The sequence below is a fragment of the Perissodus microlepis genome, chromosome 8, assembly GCF_051167445.1.
Source record: "Perissodus microlepis isolate ML-2025 ecotype Zambia chromosome 8, ASM5116744v1, whole genome shotgun sequence".
Classification (NCBI taxonomy): domain Eukaryota; kingdom Metazoa; phylum Chordata; class Actinopteri; order Cichliformes; family Cichlidae; genus Perissodus; species Perissodus microlepis.
Window position 1 is genome coordinate 14,849,379 of NC_140468.1, and position 26,603 is coordinate 14,875,981.

Sequence of the window (26,603 nt, forward strand, 5' to 3'; positions counted from 1 at the left end):
AGTGCGCCGTTTGTGACATCATGTCGTGACGATGGCCACCGAGGGTCTGATTACCTCCTAATTACTACTGCAGTAATCAAGCAGGAAGATGGGTGACCATAGCCACAGCCCATAGGTCAAAAATGAGAACGCTCACAGGATATTAGCTCAGCTGTAAATAACACGGGTACCAAGATCTGACGCAGGGAATTGAGAAAAAAAAACAAAACAGGCTGGTGACGAGAGGACAAACATTTTTATTCAGCAGAAACACTTAATGATCTCGGGGTTTTTTTGGTGCCGTGAGAACGCCAGATATCTGCCATGACCCGCTCATCTCGTGTCACACCGCTGAAGTCCATCGTCTTCAGCTGAGGCAATACAGAAATCACGTAATTCCTAAACATACACAAAGGCACACACGTCAAAGTCAGCTTTGACTCCAAGGGCACCGTGGACATGTTGAGTGCTTCCATATATGAAAATTCATATCAGCATTAACATTTGATTTTAAATAAGGACGATATGTCTAAGTCTTTGTGAAGCAGACTTTGCTGATTTTTCACATAAATGAGAGCATGAAATGAGATGAAAATTAAATCAAGAAGCTATATCCCTGAGATATTGAACCTAATAACCTGACACATCTAATGTAGACATAAGCAGGTATCAGAGGTATCACATATCTCAATGTGACATTTCTCTGTCTATATCTGTAGGTGTTGCAACAGATATATGATTAGATTCAGTGCATTAGTTATTACAAATACTGTTTATACTAGAATAGAATAGAATATTATGGTACTTGGTACAGTACTACATATATTCAGTTAATGACATTCTTCAGAAAAAGGGAGTTTAACTTTACCTACTTTAGGTAAATTTTGTACTTTAATAGGAAGAATATTTTAGCACTTGTTTTGCCACTTTGCTAAAATAGTTATTACATTTCTGATCAAATATTCCCTCTTACAAACCTGTGATTTCCCATTAAAAAAACATAGCCCCCTGAAACACATGAGTTATGCTCAACATGCCGCAAGATCTATGAATTTGTGTAAAGCAGGTGTTGTCAGGGTATTTTTTTCTTTCTAATTCTTATTTTTTGTTTTGCTTTTCTTCTTCTCTGCTTCTGGCCTAGCCTCTTGCTATCAACTATCTACAACCAATCTAGAACCAGCCTGTGTATAACTCCACACACTGCAACTTGAGATCAGCTCTGAGAACAGAATGTCTGTCTTAAGTGAAATTGCTGAAAATGAGCTTGCACCTGTAGCCTTTGCTTGTTTCTATGAGATTGCCATGCAATGTGATTGTGTGCAGATGCTGGAGCTCTCTCAGCTTGTCCACTTCTGACAGGTTCCAGATGCTGTTGCCATGAAGATACAGCACACGCAGTTCTTTCAGCTCACACAAAACCTGTAACAGGGCTTAGTTGTAAATTTAAATCAATAAAATGCTGGTTAGCTTGTGAAGATATCAGAATTTATTGCATTTTGGGGAAACAAATGTAGATTATAAACATTCCTTAAATAAACAGGGAAAACAAATGTTGTATATAAGACGTGTGTAATTATACATCGAAGACAGGGGCTAATTTCACAAGAAGACACAGAAAACTGAAAATGAGCTATTAGAAGAACAAAAATGATTCTTACAGGTTCTATGCAGGTGATTTTGTTGAAGGACAGATCCAACCATCCAAGCTTTGATGGTTGTGCAAAAAAGTGGTTGATCGTGTACTGGAGGCCAACAAGGTCGGTGAGGCTATTATTACTGAGACGCAGAGAGCAGCTCAGGTACTTCCCCTTTGAATTTGTGGTTAAAGGGCGGAGCAGACTTCGGGGCAGCTCTGCCAATGCACCTGAACCAAAAATAACATAATGCGACTTGATGCATCATACGGGCAGCTTTGGTACTTGTTTATATGCAGTTTTATTTCTGCTGCTTAAAGCTGCTCTATTAAAGTGATTACTGCAGTCATGTTCACAGAATTTTATACTGTAGAAATAAGAAGTGATTTGAAGTATTTTATTTTAAAATGCTTTAAAAACAATAAATTACAAGTTTGTGTGACTAGATTATGCTAGCATGTAGACATTGCAGTATTTAAATTCATGCATTTTGATAACAGCAGTTGATACACTAACTATAGTTAAGTGGTTTTGTAAGAGCAGGTGCTGTCCTAGAAAATACTTCCTACCAAAAAGCTCACCCCCCAGGAGCACTTAAATAATTATTAATGGAAGAAATATATTTAAAAGTAAACACTATTTCTTTATCTACTTTATATTTCAGGATTTTTAAAAATATACTACCTGCAACATTGCTGAGATTTTTAAAGGAAAGATCCACTGGTGGACTATACATGTTCAGTTCAAAAGGTCTCCAGCAACAGCAGAATGAATGTCCAGATTAAACCTAGAGCAGTGACTGAATACTGAAAACACATGGTTGCATGAGAAAAAAAATTAAACATATTGCTTAGCGATGAAATTCAAAAGTCAACATTTGCAGTTTATACACACACACACACACACAATATAGAATGCATTCAATTGATATATATTTTAGAAGGAGAGAGAAGAAGACCAAACATTGATTATAGATCACCTCATCTTTCTACTTCTTACAGATACATGCATGCATGGAAACCACAGAATAATATCCTGCAGTAATGCAGTCCCAATAAGAAGTTTAAGAACACTTAAAAAATGGCAAAAAATATCATATTTTGCATGGTTAATCTTAACAAGGTTCCAAGTAGAGCTTCAACATGCAACAAGAAGAAATGGGAGTGAGACAAAACAATTATTTGACCTTACAAGTTACTGAAAACAAAGCTTAAACTGAAACAAGTTGTTTTCCAGTTGGTAAAACACTTAGAACCACATGCCTGTAAAAGGTCAAATCTGTGAAAAAATGTGGTTTCATCATCATTTCTGTCAGGTAGTCACATTGTCATGAAGTTCTGATGGCAAAAGCACAAAAAACATTTCGTTTTTAACGTTGTTGAACTGCATAAACAGGGTCTCTCGCAGGACGCCATTGCTACTGAGGTGGGAAGCAGTAAGACAGTCATTTGGAATTTCTTAAATGATCCTGGGGGTTATGGAACAAAAAAGTCAAGTGGAAGACCCAAAAAGATTTCACCCGAACTGAGGAACCAATTGGCAGTCCGTCAAGACACCCAAATTACGGCCGTTAGTGGTGTCGACTGCAACTCCATAACCATCAGACAGCATCTGAGACTGAAGGGCTTCAAAACCAAAAAAATGTCTTCAAAGGCCTCCTTGAAAGCCACAGAGCTGACCGTTTGGACTTTGCAAGAGAGCACCAAACATGGGACACTGAAAGGTGGAAGAAAGTTTTATTCTCTGATGAGAAAAAAAATTTAATCTTGATGGTCCTGATGGTTTCCAACGTTACTGGCATGACAAGCAGATCCCACCTGAGATGTTTTCATTTACAGGGTTTACAGGGTTTTTTGAAGGTGTGGTCCTAAACTTTTGATCAGTTGTAAAACATTCTGTGTAATTTAAGCATAAAGCATTGTTTTCAACAAATTGCTCAAAAAAATGTATTGCCTCACTCCCATTTCTTCATGTTGCAGCTCTACTTGGAACCTTGTTAAGATCCAACCATGCAAAATATGATTTTTTTTTGCTGTTTTTCAAGTGGTCTCAAACTTTTGATTGGGTCTGTACATTGCCAACCGAAACATGACAACGTGATTATTGATTACATTGCAAGTCAGTCAGCTAAAGCACATAATAACAATGTTAGAGCTTTTGACTTAAATCATAACCTGGAATCAAGTTTTTCAGGCCGTCAGGAAGTCAAGGAATGCTCCAATCCAATATTTGGATCATGTATTGTACCAATCCCAACTTTAAAAGCTGGACATCGTGTGAATGTCATGACCATAAATCTTACAGCACAGCCCTGTATTGTATGAAAAGATCAACGCCTTTTACCTGGCATGCCTATTTCCTCACGCCATCTAAAAACATGCAGTCCAGATGAACTGGTGAGTCTGAGTTGTCCACGTAACCAGATGCAAACATGTTTACCTATTATGTGTTACAGGTGTGGAAAAACTCACCTGTCTAGAATATATGTCACTGTCTGCATTTCTATTATTGGGATATATATGCTCTAACTCTCCTGAATTCTGCATCTATGCTGACAATGTACCAACGAGCACAGAAAAATAAACAGAATATGAGTTTGAGAGGGTAAATGGAGGACATATTCACAAAGAAGAACTCAAAGGACAGAAGAGGTGATCATGGAAAATTACATCCATCAGCCGGAGATTTTCCTCACCTTGTTGCTCGCTCAAGATGTCAGCGTCTAATAGCACAACAGCACCTCATTGAAAGAGTAAGGACAGTCCTTCAATAAGATATGAAAATGACAGTGAGCCATAGTGAAGGACACAGACAGAGACACAGACAGAGGCTGGAATCAGGATGGGTTTGAACAAATGTTTTGGAAGTCAGAGTATGTGAGGTATGTAAAGGAGATATCAAGTGTTTATTTACAAGCCGCATGGTTCATCTAATGTTTAAGGTGATCTTCAAATTTATGTCCCACTGATAAATTGCGTATAAGCATGTGGGAGGGTGGTGTCATTGGTGTGTGTGTGGCTGAGTCTCTTAAGATCATAGATCAGGAAACAGGGTCATTCAGATGAATAAAACATCAAGCAGGAGACCAGATGGAAACATCTGGACTTCTTTCCTCCCTGCAACGGCCATGAGTGATGTGCTTAATACCCATGTACAGCCGCACACAGTAGGAAGCTGAAAAATCTGAACAGCAGTGGTTTGAAGGGATTGAATATTCATGAGGGTACAGTAACACTGTAGGCTATAGACCTCCAGATAATCAATATACAGTACTGTGCAAAACTCTTGAGCCACTCCTTATTTCTTTATACACTGTAGTTTGAGCAAAAGTTCTCCAGGCTTTCTGAAAATCTCTCAAAGTCGTTCTTTGGACATTGGCAGAGGAATGTGTTTTTTTTCTTTGTTAATGTTTATTAATGAGGTGATTCTAATGGAGCTACTATTCAATAATTTTGCACAAGGTGAGCAGTGTGTTCTTAAAAAAGCTGAGGAAACTGGCGAGGTGGAGGAAAAATATCCAGCTACACAATATCGAGTATATATTCATCCAGTCCTTCAGTTTAGTTCAGTTGAGATTAACTTTAACGGGTCTTACGGATCCATTGGTTGCAAATTACATAGACCTTTATAGAGTGATGAATTCCACTTTGAAATGTTTTAGCTTAAACTATCATCACTATGTATAGAAAGGGTCAAGAGACAGATACAACAATGAGTGTCTATGGCTATCTGCAAAACACAGTAGAGGCTCTGTGATGATTTGGGGAATGGATGGAAGTATAACACAATAAGGTACTGTCAAATCTTGATCCATCATGGAATACCATCTGGAAAGCTTGTGACACATTGCCAATGGAGCAAAAGCATAACTACCTAGTGAAAACAGACAGGGGAACACTATCAGTCATAGATTGGCCTCACCAGAGCCCAGACATCAACATTACTGAAGCAGTGTGGGATCATCTTGACAGAGAACAGAACAAAAGGCAGACAAAAAATGTCTTTCAAGAAGCCTGGAGGACTATTCCTGAAGACCACTTCAAAAATTTAGAAGCAGCAAGCTTGCCCAACAGAGTTCATGCTGTGTTGAAGAATAAAGGTGGTCACAGCAAATGTTAACTTTAGACCCTTGTGCCCGCTCTCCAAATTTCCAAGCCAAATATAAAGAAATGGGAGGTGCCTTAAGACTTTTTCGCAGTATAGTATTTTATAGCTGTTTATTCTCAGCTGCACTGTCCACTGCTTTACTTGGCAGATGGCTGTCGCCAAGTCTCTTTCCATTTATTAGCACCTTACATTAGCGTGGTACTGGAAGTGGAGAACTGGATGCAAGTGAAACTGAAGTAGCTCTAAACTAGTTTAAACTTTCCATTAAAGACTTGTTTGGGTAAGTGCTATCAGTGTAATATGGAATGAGGAAATATCAGGCGAAGGTAAGGTACTGGGCTCAAGAAACATAAAACTCTGTTCTTTCCTTGTATACTGTATTTCTGTATTTATGTAAGCTGAACACTTGCATATGACTAAAAAACATGAAATAAATAAAGTCCAGGTTCTGATCAAGATTTAGTAAGATAGCTGAACTTGTGTTCTTAAGAGTCACATAGCAGGAAAGAAACAGAATGGACACTGTGGTCTGAATAGTTCAAATCAAAGGTCAAAGTGATATAAGAACTCCACATCACTCCTCATCCAATTCAGCTCACCCGCTTCAAACAAAACAACAATTATGACATTGTACACACAGCACTGAAATGACTCATTTAAAAACAGCGGCTTGAAACATAATGCATGTTTTTGCATAATCGTTCAGCATCGATGTGCTGTTGTTTGGACTGCAGGATTGGTAGAGCTCGGGCAGCCTTTAGTGTTTCACGTATCCCTTTAATTTCTTTCCGCACTCGCATCTGCATATTATATAGGTGGTATAAGCAAGAAGAACGGCTTAATACAGGCACATTTTCAGCCTGCAGTAAGAGACCTGCATAAACACAGCCGCTGTTGTGTAATACCAACTTCTGCGGCGTAAGTGCATCTGCCATTGTCCCCTGATGAAAAGTAATGGTATTAGAGGAATATGCCTGCTTCCTGCTTTATTCTTAACTATCGTATTTGAACATTTAAAACAAAGGAGATGGATTTAAACAAGATTATTTCTTCATGTGACATTCAAGGTGATCCACAGCGTATTCAGCATGCACAGCAAAACAGCAGCTTTCTCGCAGTTAATGTCATTTTAATTATCTTAACATTAACTGTGCAGGAAAAAACACTGATGCCATGCTGGTCAAGCAAAACAATTTTAACACTGTCTGTTATTTAGTTTTTGTGTTTTCTTCCGTTTGACTGAATATATATTTAGCCAGTCATACATCCAAGCTTGTTACAATAAATATGAGAGAAAACAGCTATTGCTACAGCAGAAGAAAAAATATCCATTTGAGGAAATTCACACGCCTAACTCAATGCACTATGTATTTAAGTTACTGTTAGTGTTTGTTTGCTCTGTGCTTAATTGGGGTCTTTGCAGTACCAGTCAAAAGTTGGCCTTTCAGCAATATATGAGCATCACCTAATGCTGTGCTGAAAACAGTGCCGACAGTTTATTGTCTTCAGTGTTATGAAAACAATGTTTAATTTTAAAGCTGTAATCATGGCTTTAAGGTCCCAGCCACTGAAATTACTCCATTCTCTTTGATACTTCTTTACTTTTTGTATTTTAAATGTTTCAGATTTGTGCTTAAAAATGATATTATGCTATACTGCAAATGTGATTTTGCTGCATCTCTCAGTGTATTCAAACACTTAAACTATGCTATCCTATCCTGGAGGTGCATAGATCCCACACTCAAAATGCATCATTCATAGCTGAATATGAGAAATTTATAGTGGCGAGTTCATCGCTTATGCCCTTTGCCCAGGGGTACAAAGACACATTCAGACATACACAATGAATGCTGGAGTGTGCACAGTTACTGTAAAAGTACAATGATCTTGGCACACAACTGCATTACCGCACACATTAAATGACAATGGATACAATCAATATTCTGTGTTGCCCAAAGGGACATAGAAAGAATCTTTTTTCCAAATTCTACCTCCATGAAATTTTTCTACCCCAGTGCTCAGGCTTTGCCCTTACCATGTCTCTTCCCTTCACTCATTATCGGCCTCTACTCATTAAAAAGCACTGATCTTCTCAATTTCACCTTCTAATTCTCCTTGTCTGCTTTTCATCAGTCTCTCCTATTTGTCCTTAACAACAGCTGTGTGTCCCTGTCCTTCAGAATCAGTAACAACAGACTTAAAAAGAGGGGTATTTTCTCACCGCGATTTCCCCTTTTCTTCTTATGTAATAAATGTGTTTCTTCTTCTCTTCATGCATATTCTTACCTTTGTTCTGTCACTCTCTCTTACTCTATTCCCCACCCTCTCCTTTTAGTATTACGTAGGAGGTCATGCTATTAGCACACTGGTCACTCGGGCTTCTCATGGCATGGGCACACTTTGCTGCTTACCTTCTATTAAGAATATACTGACAGTCCATCAATGGCCTCCACAGCCAGTCACTCTCTTAAATTCTCAGTTGTGTAGTCAGTCAGAAAGCTAGTATATCTGTCAGCAAGCTGCTGTGTCAGATGGTCATTCAACCAGTCACGCAATGCATCGGTCATGTCAGTCAATTTGACAGGCAGCGTGGGTAAAGCAGTGTATCAGTCCATTAGTGAGGCAGTCAGATGGATGATGTATACAGTGATGCTACTAATTAGTTATCCAGTCAGTTGTACTGCTTTCATCAGAGACATACGAACACATAACAGAAAATAAAGAATCTTCACTATTGCTTTAGCAGGCGGTGTAACTCAAGTTCTGATAGTACTGTGTTTGTTTGCCTAGAATTACTTCCTGACATAAATAAATCAACAGTTCCTTTCTGTTGAGATGATCCCACGCTGTTTCAATAACACTGAGATCTGCGATCTGGGGAGATCAGTTCATGACAGTGTGTTTTTCTTTTACTGCATCTATTTTACCAAAACACCTGCAGGGCACCGACCCTTGAGGCCTGGAGTTGGACACCCCTGCCTTAAAGCCATATAAATAATTGTTTATTCCATCAATCAGTTCTTCTATTTTGTATTATTCAATAAATATAGTTATGCAGCTAAATGTAATCAATGTCTGAAGATTAAGTATTAGTATTCATTAAGCAGCTACATTTCTGTGGTTTTTACTTTTGTATTTCACCTTTATTTGTACAGGTAAATCTCACTGAGACACGAGGTCTCATTTTCAAGAGCTACCTATTTTAAATATCTGTAATAATACTGTGTTACTATCGTGTGACTCATCAGGACTGCGCAAAGAAATCCCCGAGGGTGTCTTGTGATGTCTGAGAAACCAGAACGTAGCAAAATATGTTTTGGATGTTGTGGAGGTTTGCGGGGTGGGAGCTCTCTGAATCTGGCTTGTTCTGACTTCCATAGAAGCCAGATTGCATTTGGATGTAGGATTTTCGAAGATGGGTCAATGCCTCGGGCAGATTTTGTGGTGTGTAGCAGGTTGAGGTGTCTTACTGGCTCTACTGCTGTAGAACCAGTAAGACACCCAATTAGATCTACTGTAAGGTTGCTGCATGTCAAAGTGGCATCTAAATTACATGAATATCAGAACCTATCTATTAAAGGCAGGACATTGCAGATGATTCTTGTTATATCACTTGATTTGTCAATGGTATATGTAAAAGTTCTCCTATCCTGGCATAAATATGAAATATTTTAAGAGAGAAATAGGTGCCGACAGTAGTTGTATTAGGCTATAGTCCCAGTTTTGAATAACTAAGAAGATCAAAACCTAAGTAGGCTAAGGATTCTTGCTAAAAAGCATGTATTTATTTCAAAGAGGGCAACTGAAAGATAAAACTAAAAAGCTGGACAAAGTTACTATCTCTTCCAGTCTTTTTCATACCTTTTGTTAACTAAAGATCACTGGGAGCCCTTTTATCAATACAACCTGCATCACCCTCATTCAATTTAACAAAGTGACTTCAGGGAGTTGCTCAATACAGCTCAGCTGGAGCAGGTGGGGTTAAGTGCTTTTGTCAAGGGCACCACCAGAGGTTTGCTTGTGAAGAGTAAAAGCATTGCTCAAAGATCTGCTCTGCCTCAGCGCTGGGAGGTGCACTCCAGTCACAGGCCACAATTTTCACACTTACACCACAGATTTGTTCAAAACTCATTACATAATTGGAATACATATAACTGAGAAAACCTAGTGCTGCGGTACAGAAAAATAAATCATGTTACACTGATCCTGTTCAGTCCTCCTTTTGATGTTTTACAAACCTTGGTTGAAGAACCACTAACAGTTCAGTTAATATATTTGTTTCAATAACTCATCATTTCCAAGCAAGATCAGAGAGTTCAGTATGTGAAACTTGAAGTAGAGCAGTCTACTGTCAAGGCTAAAGCCCCTAACATTTCAAAAAAAAGTTAAAGTATGCATCAGTAAATGTAATCTGTCCCTTCTTTTCCCATGGCTTACCTCAGAAAAACTCAATTCAGCCTGTGAGTTTTAGCAGAATCATACTGAAAGACAGTCAAATGACCATCGGTGAAACATTTATCTTCACTGGAGGATTGACCACCTCTGTAAACTGCAAGACTGACATTATATGCCAAGCTGTTAAACATTAAAACTTCTACCTGCTCAAAATTAGCGTGCAATGCAAGGCGTGGCCTTTAGCTCACAGTAACAGTATGCTTAAGTAGGCTCCAGTAGATGTACAGATAAACATATAACCTTAAACGTTGAAATGCTGACACTTTTGAAGCAGCAGAGCAATCCTTGTTGCTCCAACCTTTACAGACCTGAAGCCTGTTTCTCTGCTAATGTACACAACTTTTCCCGGGTAAGAAGCTTTTTACAAACAAGCTCACTATCTAATAAGCTAAATTTTTGGACTGCTTGATTTAGCATATAAGTAATGTTTAATAAACATGATTGCTAGCCAATATGCTAAAAACTGCTTAATTTATCCATGTGATGAAGTTAGATGATGCTAAGTGAAAGTCTAATTAGTGAATTACAAAGCTACATTCACTCACACTAAGTCTTTTTGCTGCACAAAAAGAGTCTTTGTAATGAGTTTGAAGCAAAATTAAGACAGACACTTGTTCTGTATTTCAGTATTTCGTATACTTCTCCTGTTTAAAACTGCATTACTAGCATTTTTTGTGATTAAGGGTACACAAAGGGATAATTATACCGCCTTAAATGAGCTGCATGGATTCATTCTCTGAAATTAATTCATTTTCCATGACGCTTCAGGATGAGATTGCTATGCATCATGGAGGTTTGCATGTCATAGTTGTACAACTCACTTAGAAAAGGAGCATAGAGCTAATTACACTTAAGCCTTATCATTTAAGCTAATGTTCATGGGTAAACTTGTAAACATTAATTGTCTAGGTCAGTTTTTCTTTTAGTTGAAGTTCAGAAGACAGACATGACAAACCCCCTTGAGTTTCTGCAGACCTTCCAGAGACCCACAGAAGATTGATAACTTTCCATTTGTAGTGGATGACAAGCCCAGCCCAAAAGGAACTGAACTTTACAGCCTGAGTCCTTAAGTGCAGTAGAAGAAAGTGTACTCTAACACAGATAAGTGTATTGGTTTCACACTAACCGCCTGCTTCAGATCAACCAGCAATTTGAAATGACCTTAAAAAGGTGCACTCTGATTTCTCATATGTGTGCACAGTTGGTTTTTTTGTTAGAGTTTACTGATTGTAACACAGTGTAGAAGGTTTCATGTGATTGCTGATCTGAACAACTAAATAAAACCAGATTATTGTTTTAACAGTGTTATCCACCCTCTTGGCTTCTGCTGTTCCCAAAATCTTATGAATTTGGTTATATTGTTGCTTATATTGTTGCTCCTGGTAATGAAAGTTATATTCACTTTCATTACCAGGAGCATAACATTTTTTCCTTTGCATTGCGTACCAGTTATACCTTAATCCAACCTCACAAAGCCCCTTACATGTCAGCATTTGTGTTGTTTTAGTAAGTAATTGGTAAATAATCTCACAGACTAATGTGTAGTCGGCTCTTTTTATCAGAATATTTTCATGTTAGACAAAAACGCGAAATTGTGTAAACTCCCAAGGGCTTAATTGTTGCAAATGCATACTCAGTGTTTTAAACTTTAGCGGAGGTCTACTGAGGAATCACTTTAGACTGAATTTATCATGTATACTGATAAAAGAAACACAATTCAACTCCTATGTGAGATTCAGCCAAACAGGCTTACACAAATTGGTACCAACATTATACTAGGAAAATTCTTCAACATACAAACAAAAAAGATCTTTACGAATGCTGACCCTTAAAACCAATATTAGTCGGGTTGTGGCAAGTACTTTAGACTGGCTGGTGTAACTGAGAAAGTGAAAAAAAAAAGTTGATGGGGAACTTCAAAAGAGCGCATCTCAAGAATAAAAAAGTTTCTCTGCCTGTAAGGTTTTGGATTTAAAATAGACAGACCTGGAATTTCATCCCCAAAGTGAGATCTTAATTATAAAAATAAAACCAAACAAAGGCAAAAATCATAATTCCCAGGAGTAAAAATGAAGTACTGTGTACGCTGCGGTATGCTTATACAGATTAGGATGAAAGCATCATTCGTGTGATAGAACTGCAGCTCTGTTCAGCTACCTGCCTAAATATATCTTCATTAAGAGAAAAACCCTAGAGTGAAAAGGAAGCTTGGCAAGTGGGTGCAAGGATGTAGGACAAAACATTCCAAGAAGAAGCCTCAAAAAGTGTGTAATTATACTTTATATATATATATTAAATATACATAATAATACTTATAGTCAAACTCAAATAATTGTTTTAAGAGGGATCATGAGTCCGTGTTCTTAGAACGGAATATTATTTGAATATTAACACAAGTTTATAACATGTAGCACTTTTAAAAGTTCAGTGCACAACAAGAACGTAGTGTATGCTGAACAGCTTAGCGAGGACCATCTGCATCTAAAGGACAAAGGTCACTCTTTCGAGGACGCCAATGTTCACATTTTAGACAGAGAAGACAGATGGTTTGAAAAAGGAGTGAAAGAAGCCATTTATGTCCACTGTGAACGACCATCTTTGAACAGAGGCGGTGGCTTAAGACAGTGGTCCCCAACCCCTGGGCCATGGACCGGTACTGGTCCGTGAGTCGTTTGGTACCCGGCCGCAAGAGTTGAGGCTCAGGTGTGAAATTTATGGTTTTCAGGTTTTTATCGTTTTTGTCGTTAACTCCGTTTCCCTGGGTCTTTTCCCATGTGTTATGAATAAATCTTATTTTCTTTGGTGCTGGTACTGGTTTAATTGTGTTGTATTTATCCGCGACACCTTAAAGGCCGGACCGTGAAAATATTATGAGACAAACCGCAAAAACAGGTTGGAGACCACTGGCATATGACACCAACTGTCTGCCATCTATAATCCAGTTTTGAGATCCCTTCTCAGATACCTTAACGCCCACTTACATCCTGGGCCATTTGACCTCAGGAAATCACATGATAGGGTGGGGCTAGGCTTCAAACTGGGTTCACCAGAAACCTTGGCTGATTGTGACCCACACCCGTTTTCACACTTTGGCTCGTGTGATTAAGTAGAGGATCAATAGAGGGTCCATGACCTTCTTGGGGACACTCCCATACGGCTTAAATCTGGGACTCTCCACCAATTACTCTTAGGACTGAACTTCTCGGATGAGAGGTGAAACGTCTTCAAGGAAACTTAAAGAAGTCCAGATGCTTTTCTTTCCAAGCTCCTTAGACTACAATGACCTGGATGACTGAGAACCTTCACAGACATACTAATGAAGATTTAAAGGAATTTGATTACAAAGGCTGAGCTTGGGTCACGGTAATCTAAGTATATATGATACAAGTAAAATAACGTTACATTTTTAAAAGCAGCAGGCTGCCTATTCTTTTAACATGTATTCAGTTTAAGAACCTTTAATTTTCAAAGATTTGTGTCAGTCACATTTAAACATATTTGAAATGATATGCACTAGCGTGAAGCTGGTAGGGAAGATTTCATGCAGAGCTAGAGAGACTCCAATCACATTTGAATAGGACAGAGCTGGATAACTTCACTGTTAATGCGTTAGATATAATTACACGATGAAAAACACAGTACAGATCTGAAACACATTCAGTATTATGCTGCTGACACTGGTACTGGTTCAAAGGCTCGGGAAAATACACATCCATTTTGATTGACTTCTTAAAGGTCATGTAATTAAGAATGTAATAGGAAGATATCCATCTTTATGGCTTGTCAAGTGAATATTTGACATCAGCACATTGCACGCACAAGCACACACAAATGCACATAACCACAGACAGTCTTTCAAATGCGTGTTAACCCCTCAAAGTGTATCTGTGTGTGTGCTCTTGCACACAAAATCATAATTCATTATTATCTACAACGCCCAGGCAGTGACCTCTTAACATTAGAGGAATAAGTGATGGAGAGAGAATGTGCATGTCTACATGCGTGGAGAGAAGAATGATGAATGAGTGTGTGTTGGTGTGTGCGCATTTTGCTCCCTGTTGAAATAGGTTAAATATATTCTGAGGACACACGGTAGCTTTTTGACACCACATAAAAAGAGTGTGAAGGGATGTATGTGTGTACAAGTTCTCTCAAAAATGTAAATCACAATTAAAAAAAACACATTGTGGTGATCTGCTTGGCTTGTGGGGATTTAAAAAATGCATATCACCATAATCACTGAGTGTTACTTTAAAGACTTGCTTTAAGGTTAGTGTAAGGGAGGATTACTTTAAGGTAAAGGCTTGAGTTAGGTTAATAAAATCAGTGTAACGATTTCCATCTGAAGTGATGGAAATACAGGTGTGTGTGTGTGTGTGTGTGTGTGTGTGTGTGTGTGTGTGTGTGTGTGTGTGTGTGTGTGTGTGTGTGTGTGTTCTGTGTGAAGATAAGAGTGAGTAACGTCTGTCTGTGGTGCCAAAGCTGAGGATGTTACTGAAGGGCTTAATTAACTGTCACATAACAGCCAGAAGGAAACAATACTTAACACAGCCCGCACTGAATGTGTGTGAATGTTAGAGGAAAGTATAAAGTATATGTTAAAACACAGCAAGATTTCCAAGCTTTTGTTGTTTTTTTTTTCTTCTTTTTTCTTTTGGACAGTTCTGAGTGACTTTCTTAAAAGTGGCGTGCCCGTGCGTGCCCGCTAATGCATGTGTGTGGCTTTCTGTGAAATTATGATTGCCTGTGGAGAGCATCTTTGAAAACAAGTGAGTTCAGAAAAGAGCGTTTTGCCATTGGCCTATTTGGCAAGTGGTGAATTTAGAAAGTATCAGAGGCAATAGACTGTTAAATGATGAGCTGGAAAGAAGGACCATTTTAAAAATGCATGAACCCTGGCCAAGGAATCTGATCAGAATTTTGTCAAAAGCTTCTTATTTTTTTTAGGTCACAGATATCAATAGCCTTACATATTTATTCATTTATTTATTTTAAACTGGATATTTAAAATAGCCAGTTTTTAAAATACAATGAAACTTTTTTGTGTGATGTGTTTTTTCCCCCCTTTGTTGGATTACCTTAGTGTAGTTTGACAATTAAATTTATATGCTTTTTAAAGCATATAAATATTTGAAAATCAGTGTAACATGTTTAGTTATCATTGAATGACACATAATATTATTCTTATTTCAACTGTTAGCAAAAACATATTTGTTTCCACAGTTTTGTCTCGTCTCTCTTCCCTCACCCCCAACTGGTCATGGCAGCTTCCCAACCTGAGCGTGGTTCTGCATGCTCATAGGGGGCATCATCTGATAATTAGGCTTTTCTCTGTATTGTGTTAGGATCTTTACTTTACAATACAACTGAATTCAATTAAGTTATAGTACAGTGCTGTGGAAAAGTCTTGATTCCAACTTATTTCTTTATATTTTTTCTCAGTGCACTGGACTTTGTTTTTTTTTCAAGAGGCTTCTGAAGGTCTGTCAAGGTTTTTCTGTGAACATTGGATCAACATCTTATCAGGGACCAGTGAATCATTCAAGTATAAAAAAGGCACCTAACTCAAGACATGTGTTGACTCATACAATAACAGACAGCTAAATATAATTGTTTAAACTGTATTTTTAACCTGAACCAATAATCTAAAATAGGACATTAAAGATGAATCTGGCTCTTCACCTCATCAGAAATGGTTTCTGTTCGGGGGAGGGCAAGAAGCCATTCTTAATATCATATCCCCCCCACACCCCCCAGATCCCCAGATCCCGGACTCCAACATTACTGAAGTGGTGTGAAATTTAACTGTCATGAAAACTACTTAAGATAAAAGTGGTGATAGAAATAATGACTTTAAACTCAGCAAAACAGTATATCACTGCACCAATTTTCCTTTTTTTTCCTATCAAAATATAAAGAAATTAGGGGCAGCTCAAGACTTGAATATGAACATTTTGTCTGCTTTATTTTTAAAGCATTTCCATTCAAATATGTGATGAAGCAATTAGGAATTGAAATTAATATGTAGTAATCTCTTTCTCAGTGCTAAAAGAGGTCAAAAAGTTTTTCATGTGCATGTGTGGCTACTTCATAGAGGTTCAACAATTATCAACAATGACTCTTAGCAGCCTTTACAAAAACTTACGTTTTTGATTTCTATTCTATTCTGGTTAGAAAAAGTCAAAACAGCTGCTGTACAGCCTTCTTTAGAAAAACTGTACTCACCTCAAACTGTACCAGGATCACAGTCAATGACTGCCTGAATTCTGGATGTAAGGGCAAAACCAGGAAATTGTAGTGGTAGAACAATCTATACTTTATTTCTAAAATCATTGAAAAGGGTTGTTGGAAAACAATTATGTGACTATTTGCACAGGAAGGGTTTTTTTTTTTTTTTTTACAGAGTTTTACTTTGGATTTAGAGCATATCAGAGCACGGACACAGCATGTGCAGTATTACCTGAGGTTACTAAAGTTGTGAAAGTAAAGTGTGAGGCAGAGCTTCGAGCTCCTCTTCTGTGGAACCAGCTCCTAGTTTGGGTTTAGGAGGCAGACACCCCACTATTAAGACTTAAAACTTTGATGTTTGACAAAGCTTGCAGGTAGAGCAGGCTAAGGTGACCGTGAATCATCCTTTTGTTACCCTGTTACTTTCTATGCATTTGTATGCCAGTATTGCACGGCACTGACTTTGTGTCCCCCACTTTTTTCCTCTGTTTCCTCTGTCTCTGGCCCTTGAGCTGCATTGCTTTTTATCTGCAGTTGGGGGCCCCCCACCATACACACTGTTTATTGTTATATTTTGCCTCTCTATGTTTTTTTGCCTTCTCTTTCCTCTCACCCCAGTGAGCCGAGGCAGATGGCTATCCTCCCTGAGCCCGGATCTGCCAGAGGTTTCTTCCTGTTAAAAATCAGTTATTTTCTGACACTGATGCCAATACTCTTTCATAAAGAAACAGAGTTTTTATCTCTTAAAATCTGAACTATCTTGAGATGATGAGGTATTTAACTACAAATAAATTTAACTAAAAACAAGTTAAATTGAGTTAGAATTAAGTTACAAGACAAGATTGGATGTTTTGCCAAGCAAAGTGTGTCCAGTGTTGGTTGGTGTTTTATCTGATTGTAAAGCAAGCTTTGCTATCTTCAGCTACTGTTATCTCAGGACAGTAATATTTCATTTTATGAAAAAGCTCATCAACTTTAATGCAATTAGCAATTTATGTGATAAAGTATTGATATTTTGCACCCCATACTTGATACACTATTACCACACATTAGTATGGCGGTAGTAATAGTATGGTGTATTGATTTCCCCCCCACACCCAGCCAATATTGGCCAATTGCTGGTCTTGAAAATCTATATTAGTGGATCTCATGTAATTAAAGGAATATGTACTAAAAGTACTGCTTTTGATGCTTTGCTTCATATTCTCTCTCTCTCTCTCTCTGCACCCCAAAGATATCGGTCCTAATGTTGTTAAAATCTCTTAAAGTGCTTCAAGGATCATCTGCTGTGAAGTCGGCATTAGTCTTCAGCCTTAAACGTGAAATGACTGAAACAGTTTGCCAAGGGAGCTTTGGCTGGGCACCAGTCCAAACTGTTTCTTATGTGATCAATAACACTTTAAAATCAATCCCAAACTGCAAAGTGGAGCCACTAAAGTTAATCTAAAATGGGACTAATATGCTGTATATTCTTAATTCTCATCAGCAGACTGCAGCATTTTAGGCCAACTATGCATTACTGGGACTTGTTGTGTTTGTAGTACATGGCGCCGTAATCACACAGAAATCTATAATTTAGAAAGACTGTCACTGTTGTTCAGTAGCCCACTGCATTGATAAGTTAGCATCATCACAAACAAAAAAAATGGATCAATTCAAATCTTTTATATTCTAAGACTGAAAATGAGACTTGCGTCTTTTATGAATGGTTACAAAAAAAAAAAAAAAAAGTTTTTCCTGCTACACACAGTTCAGATGAATAAATAATACTAATTATACCCTGAACATAAAGAGGCCTCTTTATGTTGTAAGAAGCCTGTTTTTTCATCTGTGATTTTTGCTTAATAAGTTACATTTGAGATGTGAACTGTCCCTAATTTAGAAGTGACTGATGGCTCCATCAAGAGTTTGGCTTTTCCCTTGATGAGCGTTGTAATGGCTTGTTTTGCTTTGTACCCGCGGAAAGCCTTGTTCACACTAAAAAGCACAATCACCATAATTATTAGCTGGAAAACTTTATTTTCCCGGTGGTGTTGTTCACAGAGGCTTTGGGCAATGCTAATTTTCATCTATTCACTGAGTTTTAATTAAGACAACATGGATTTAGCGTCCTTCAATGACATGACCCACGGGACTAATTCAAGCTCATTTGCTTCCCATGACTCTCTAACAAAATAAAACATCTAAGACTGTTCAGTTTGGGGATTAAAATAAATTGGGCATATCCTATTTATTGTATTTTACACAATGTGGGACACTGAGCCTCACATGCCAGTTCCCATTTTATTTTTACGGAAAACAATGTAATAGAGCCGGATGATCAGTTGAAACCTTGTAACTCAAAGAAAAAAAACTTTCCAATCTCTAGAAAATATGTGTAAGCTTATTTTCAGATTCACAGCTAAATATTTTCTGAAAATCGTGTAAAAATAAATTGTGTACACCCCAGGCTTGTTGAATTTAAACACAGAATATCATAAACTGTGTGTGTGTGTGTTTTTTTTAAGTGAAACACACACACACACACACACACATATAAATGCTTGTGGAGTCAAGAGGATTCTTCATGATGGCAGAAATACGGCTCGCAGCCCTGCCTTTGATCATAGCCTACACTTCAAAGGCACAAAAAGAGAAATTAATTTACCATTATATGGAACATTGTCAGGAATATACAATTCCTACCTGAATTCACCTTGCTTTACCTTACACTGAAAACTCAAACAGAGAAGCATGTTCTTCATTTCATGATAGCAATACGACTGCTAATCACTCTGGAGCTCGGGAGATCCTTTGTTAATGATGTGGTCAGCTATGTCAGAGTCAGTGTCGATTTTACTTAGCAACTGTGCTCAGATGCTGAAATAATAATCAATACAGCCAAAACCTTCATAGAGTATTGCCTAGAAAATAAAGGACTTCGAAGTTGTTTTATTATTTCAATTCCTAACTCTGTTCTTTAGAACATTGTTCCAGTTCATTGAGGCTTGAGACCGTACATTTAAGAGCTGCTCTCGTAAACTGCCGTCACCTTTCATTCAGATTGAGGTCTGGACTTTGACAGGGTCATTGCAACCCTGTGTTTTTTTTACTATTTGTTGCTCTGGTTGGGATCATTGTCCTGTTGCAAGGCATAATTCTGTCAAACATTAGCCATAGGTCCTCTAATTTGACTCTAGAATAAATTGGTATATTGAGGAGTTTGTGGTCAACTCACTGACTGTAATGTGCCCCGGTCCTGTGGCTGCAAAACAAGCCCAAATCCTCCTCTACCCCACCACCATGCTGACACTTCACTTGGTGGTATTTGTGATGATAATCTTGCAGTTTGTTCAGAAGCACCATTGCAAAGCTAAGCTGTGTTGCCGTGTTCTTTTAAGAGAGAGGTTTTGTTTTGTTTTTTAAATCTGGGAAACCTTTCCAAACAAGCCATAATTGTTGAGTCGTTTTCTAATTGTACTGTCATGAACTTTAACATGCTAATGGAGACCAGTACAGTCTGAGTCATAGCTCTTGGTTTTTTTTTTGCAGTTTCTCTGAGCATCTGACCTTGGAGTGAATTTGCTGGAACGCCCATTCCTGGAAAAATTGGCGACTGTCTTGAATGGTTTCCACTTCGGAATAATCTTCCTCACTTTAGAATGATGAACTTCAAATTGTCTGAAAATGGTCTGATAACCCTTCCCAGACTGATAGGCAACAATTGCTTCTCTAAGATCTTGGGGGTAAATCTGCTGTGACATCCTCTCCTGGGTAGATTGTGGCACTGTGTTATATCACACACCTGAATGCTCAAGGTCAGCAAACTGCCAAAATGTCTGCTTTTTATAGAAGTGCTCACACTTGATGACGATCAGTTAATCAAGTGCATTTGATTAGCAGCGACTGCTACTTACCCTCGTAATCCCCATGGAAGCAGTAAGGCTGTAATTAGTTTTTTTCTTTTCACACAACTGCATTCAGTCCTCTGAAAACTTTCTTTTTCATATGACCGCACAAGTATGAAAAGATGCATCTCTGAGACTGACTTTTTATTCCATTTCACCAGTTCATACCCCTGTTGATCATTTTCTAAGATAAAAGTAAATCTTTAGGGTTCTTGTCATCTTTTAAATCAAAAATTAAATAGGATAGGTACTGCATGACTGAATGCCCCAAAAAGGTGTTGACCAAATTAAAGTGTCAGCATATTGCATTTAGCAAACAACTAAGTTATGAACTGCTGCACTCTGTATAGTCTGTGATTTGATTCTAGTTACCTTCTAAGGAGAATTTGGTTTTTCCTGCAGTGTTTAGTCATAGTTTAGTTCCATTCTGTAACATGTTTAATGAGCCAATGTGTGGCCAGAATCTAACACAGTGTGTTTGACATGTATTAGCTCATTTTGAACAAGAACTTTGACTGCTTTTGTTTCTCCAACTTATTTTTTACAGTCCTCAGCTTCCTCATGGTTGAGTTACATCCATTAAAAATAAATGCTAGCCACTTTAAGAATTGAGTCTGACACAGCATCTGTGGGTAGTTATGCATGTGCGAAAGCTGAAAGCTACTGGCTGTGTATTAGTAAGATAAGCTTTGATCTGTTGCTGACGTGAAAGGCGAGTTCTTTAATTGAGTTGTTTGATTAATACCCAGCTTGCACATCAAATGTTTAGTGCACTGGGCAATCGCTACAGTGGAGAAGTTGTTAATGGGTCTCATCATCCGTCACTATGACTCTTTAGTGTAAAATATACTAACACCACCATCGTCACCATGATATAACCGAGAAACTGTTTAAAGTTTTATTACTCAGCTTTATGCCAATATAGCTAAACGTCCCCTTTGTTATCTGAAGATCAATTCTGGTTCTCACATCCAAATGACATTTAAAGAAACTGATCCACATCAATGAACTGCTTCATTAGTGAAAATCCAAATACATTATTGCCACTATAAATAAATGTTTATTCTACATACAGCAAGCCCATTATACTGTGCACAGATGGGCTCAAATCAATAAAATTCTTTAAATGAAAACATTTTTTTTCCACAGCTTTGACTATTTGTTTGCTTTATTAAGTATGTTTTTTTCCTGTATTAGTTTGTCTAATCTTTCTTTCAACAGACATTCAAAACTTTAAATGTGCTTTTCTGTATTAAAGGTGATAAGAAAATAACTTGAACTGCTGAACCAACTGTAAACTCAGAAGCAGTGATTCAACAGTGTTAATGTGTATATATATATATATATATATATATATATATATATAATAATAATAATAATGATGAGGATCATAACTGGGGTCATACGTGAGTAGGCAGTCCTGTGGCGAAGGGATCAGTCTAAAAGCAGAAGTTAAACAATGGCGCAAGGTCATACATGAGAGAATAACTGCAATACTGGAAAATGCTGGAACATTCATAAAAGTGCTGAGACAGACTGAGGGATATATGAAGCGTGCTTTTATGTATAGTGGGAGAGTGATTAACTGACGGCACAGAGTTGTGCCAGAAAATTGGCATAAAACAGAAACAAAGGGAGGAAGTAGAAGTGAAGGCAATAAAACAAGTACAGTGGAACCCGACTTATGAAATTAATTCGTTCCCGAGGATCTTTTGTAAGTCAAAATTTTCGTAAGTCAAAGCACCTTTTTCCATCGCCTTTTGAGTGAGGCGATGCTGGCTGAAGACGAAGTTCTTGGTGGAGGAGGAGGTGGCGGAGGTTGAAGAAAGCATACGAATGCATGCATACATACGTGTACATAACATTATGGAATTTAATTTAATTTTTTAAAATTTTCTATTTCATGTATTTCGTTACGTGGGCATTTTGCCGTACCACGGGCAGAAATATTGCCGTTAAGTGCCTTCGTAACTTGAATTTTTCGTTAAATGGGGTCTTTGTAAGCCGGGGTTCCACTGTACATTCAAAACAAAACAGGAAGTGACTATACTGAAACCCTTTAGATGGCTGCAATAATGCACCTCGTGTTTTACCCTAAACTATCTGTAGCAGGAAGTGGAACTTCTACAATTAAACTGGATCACACATTGTACTTTTAAAATATTACCTGGAAAACAAGGACAGTGAAAGGAGCAGCTGATAGAAAGCTGGACCATATTTCAAGGCATCCATGTTGCTGGTTTCCCAAATCGGCTTGGAGACCTACTTTTGGTGCCTCTTTATGGTATCCCACTGAAAATATGAGTTAGGATTGGTTGCTCACTTGCTGTAGTCCAGTTTATGTAGTGAACAGATCAGAGTAGGTTTGATGTTGTGAAGTAGAGACACAATCCCAAAGCCTTACTGGTTGGATTATGCCCTGATATCTGCTGGTACAGATGAGACTTGTGTGCATTAAAAGCAAAACAAATGCGATGACGATAAAAGTAGAAAAGCTAAAAGCATGGCCATGACTGGCTGATAGCAGGGGACCACACTCGTGTCAATGTGTGTGTTTAGGATTCAATAAAGATAAAACTTTAAGAGTGTATGCGTGTCCCTGCGTGTTAGTGTACAGTAGCAGTGTCAGCAGTGGGACAACATTAGTGAGGGTAGGGGAAATGTCAGCCCATCCATCAACATGACTGTCTCTCTATTCGCTTCGTTCTCATTCATTCGGTTACGCTATTCTGAGCTCTTTCTCCTCCTCCTTACTTCTCTTGCATTATTCCTCTCACATGTGCTCTTTTTAGTTTTCTTTTTTCACTCCTTTAAATCTCTCACTTCTCTGTCTCTACTTATCTCCTTCCTATTTACCTCTGTTATTCTCTCTCCCTCTTTTTCCCCTGTTCTCTCAGTTGATACAGAAATCCATCTCATTTGCGTGTCCCAGAACAGAGCAGACGGCAACTTATTTTTCAGTGTGTGTGTGTGTGTGTGTGTGTGTTTGTTTGTTTTACAAAAAACAATCAGATGCTCAGAATGTGGCTGCCCTTTAAAAAAGCTCTATACCAAGCTGCTTTTTTGGCTGAGCAGAGCACTTTCAAAAGTTGAAAACAACTGACCTTTTTCACCAGAGCACATGTGACATCAACTGTTGTTTTTATCAGATGACCAGTCATCACAAAAACCGAGTACTGCAGTTTCATTTATATTTATATATATGTCTCAAAAGAAAGGTTGATTTACTGCATTTATTGTTGGTTGTCAGCACAGCACCTGCCTCGGTTGTGGTGTGGGTATGCATGTAATTTTGCATTGTTTCTACAGAGAGGACTCAGCACATAACTTATACAGCCTCAATCTCAAATTCTCAGCTACATTAATACCCTATACAACATGCTTGCTGTGACAAGGAACAAAATATATATTTTAAAATCCCCTTTGGAACTCGGGGGACATGGGAAAGTGGATTTCTGGGGTGTTATAATGCTCCTCAGCCTCCCTCTTCCCTCTCTTGTCAGCTTGTGTAAACTCAGAAGCTGCCCCTATAAAGGCCATCAGCAAAGAGGGTCAAAGGTCAAACTGATTGAACTTTGTGTGGAGTGCCTCGACCACACGGCTGATGCACATCATCGAGGGCAGATCTACAGCTCACTGAGGGGTACAGCTTCTCTAACAAGAGCTTGGACACTTGCAGTGGCTAGTTCCTGCAAGATGGATTGAAAAAAACAACAGGAATCCATCCAGGAATTGACAGGATATTAAAACTCTGATATATACAGAATATAGGTCTTGATTTAATAATGGATTGCATTTATATAGCGCTTTTCTAGGCATCCAAAGCGCTTTACAATTCCACTATTCATTCACTCTCACATTCACACACCGGGGTGGAGGCAAACCACAGTTGTAGCCACAGCTGCCCTGGGGCAGACTGACAGAAGCGAGGCTGCCATATCACGCCATCGGCCCCATTTAGACACAATAGGCTTTGCATAATGTCATAAAGGCCTGTGTGGATCAATAAATATAGTTTAAAATACATAGAAAATAAAAAGGCAGTTATTGTCAGCTTTATACAAGAACTGACATGTATCCCGGTGACAATACGGACAACGTGGGCGTAAATGCTGCTTAAAACTGATTACACCGTCTCCCTGCACAATAACAGTGTTTTGTAAAGTAATCAAGTAGTTGGCGCACACACGTTAGTAAGAAACACAAAGGGTAACATTATACTCTCCTGTGCCCTTTAGATCTGAAACTTGAAAGACAAATTTGTTACCGATTTTCACACTAGCTCTCATGTCGTTAGCAGTGGACATGATGATGAAACACAAGAATATGCAAAGGCATGCTTTCTATATCTCTCTCACAGACACACACACACAGTGAGAAGCAACCCCGCAGACTCAAACTGCAATTGGTTTCAGAGAGTTGTCACATTCTGGCCCAAAGTCAATTTTATACTCACTTAACTCCATAATAAGAAGTCATGTTGACAACCTCACAATACCTTTAGAAGGTGGGAGAGGAAGAAAAGCAAGGATTCACAAAGAAGACAACTTTGAGGAGCTTTTGATTAAAAAAAGAAAAAGATGCTGAGGTGACACCACAAAAAAAAAAAAAAAAAAAAAAAAAAATAGTAACAAAAAGAACAGACTGCTACCTACTCAAGGGTCACTTCATTAAGTGCACCTTGTCAGTGCTGTGTTGGACCTCCTTCTGCCTTCAGAACTGCCTTAATTCTTTGTGGCATGGATTCAGCAAGATGTCAAAAACCTTCCTCAGCGATTTTGCTCCATATTGATGTGATTGCATCACACAGGTGCTGCAGATTTGTCAGCTGCACATCCAAGAAGCAAATCTCCTGTTCCAGCACAACCCAAAGCTTCTCTGTTGGGCTGAGATCTGGTGACTGTGGAGGCCCTGAACTCCCTGTCAAAATAAACCTCAGCCGGTTGTAAGAGTTCAAACGAGTGCCATTAAAATATCCCCCACACCGTCAGCCTGAGCTGTAGACTGGATCTGTGCTTTCCTGTTCTATGCTGCTGCAATTTTAAACAATTTACCACTTGACTTTTCATAAATAGCCTCATTTGAGCCAAATGTAATCTTCCCATTAAAAATGTATTTGCAAGTTTTAATCTTAATAAAACTGTAATTAAATCAAACCATGTTTTGGGATCAGCTTTTTTTCCCCCCTAAAAGAGCAATTCAATGTACTCAAATTAAGTAATTGCACCTCTTATTCTGTTGTAGTCTCAATTTTAAATGACAGAGTCCACCATTTTCACCCCTGGGGAACTCAGAGAAGCAACCGCATGAAACCTGTATTCATCACTGTCGTTAGCGATTACTTTAGTCATTCATCATGTATCTAAAAATAGATAAAAGAGAAAAAATGAAACAAAAACATTTTGAAAAAAAATTGAAAACCAGCTAATAATTGTTTTATGTAGAGCTGGAACATGATGGAGCGAGGAGCAACAGGCTGTGCACCTCCAGCTCCTCAGCAAGGTAACAAATTTTCCCACACCTTGCTGTTCATTTACAAATATTAGATCACAGTTCTAATGATTTTGGCTGATCTTTTCATTTAAACAATATATTTTGCTTTGCTGTACTGCAAACACAGCAGCTGCCTTTCATTCATGTTTCTGGGTATTTGACAAAGAATTAAACCACGATCAACCAGGACAGAAATCAAACAAGGATTACAACTTGAGAGCGGGCGGATCAACCCAGGCGCCTCTAACCTGCGAGACACGAGGTTTGGTTGCGTGCTACATCTTCCCCTCCCTGTGCATGAAGTATAATGCTTGCTTTTGTCAGTGAATGATGGCTTTGTGATTGTCAAATGAGGTTTGGATAGTCTATGCTACAGACAGAAGAGCTAACACGGGCATTTTTAAACTGTGTCGAGATATTATTTGTTATGTGGTTGCATATTGTAGTGCTACATTCAATATTATGTTTGTACATTTGTCAGGCAGGCAGTAACACTTGCTCTTACTCTGACAAGCACGTTAGTGCTCCTAAATAGTTGCTGCAGGCACTGTGCTTGTTTTTCTTGTTGACAAGGTAAACACACACTTCTTTAGCCGCCTTGTCTGGGAGCATTTAATTCAAGATGTCAGGGTGTGAGTGGGAAAGATTTTGGAAGGAATACTGTTGAGGAAAAAAACCTTCAAATTTTACATTAACAGGAAAAATATTGTTTGAAAAAAATACAAGTTTGACCTATTATTGACAGCATAATTGCTCCTTTAAGCAAACTTCAGAAAGTCAAGTGCCACGGACAAACTTTAATTTTCTTGTCATGATTTCG

The 26,603-nt window shown here is 38.3% G+C and overlaps 1 protein-coding gene across 2 annotated transcripts in view; it reads right to left on the reverse strand.

The window, feature by feature from the left end:
- Positions 1 to 225: 225 nt before the first annotated feature.
- Positions 226 to 26,603, reverse strand: part of LOC146381614 (leucine-rich repeat-containing protein 51-like) — a 125,565-nt gene continuing 99,187 nt past the window's right edge. The window contains exons 2-6 of one of the 2 annotated variants that reach the window (XM_084938677.1): positions 4,309 to 4,377; positions 2,298 to 2,419; positions 1,638 to 1,843; positions 1,250 to 1,398; positions 226 to 378 (exon numbers count right to left, since the gene is read on the reverse strand). In XM_084938677.1, the coding sequence (XP_084794803.1) occupies positions 237 to 378; positions 1,250 to 1,398; positions 1,638 to 1,843; positions 2,298 to 2,349 (549 nt within the window). In that variant the 5' untranslated portion in view covers positions 2,350 to 2,419; positions 4,309 to 4,377 and the 3' untranslated portion in view covers positions 226 to 236. The remainder of the gene's footprint in view (positions 379 to 1,249; positions 1,399 to 1,637; positions 1,844 to 2,297; positions 2,420 to 4,308; positions 4,378 to 26,603) is intronic. The other variant, XM_084938678.1, reaches the window with a different exon arrangement.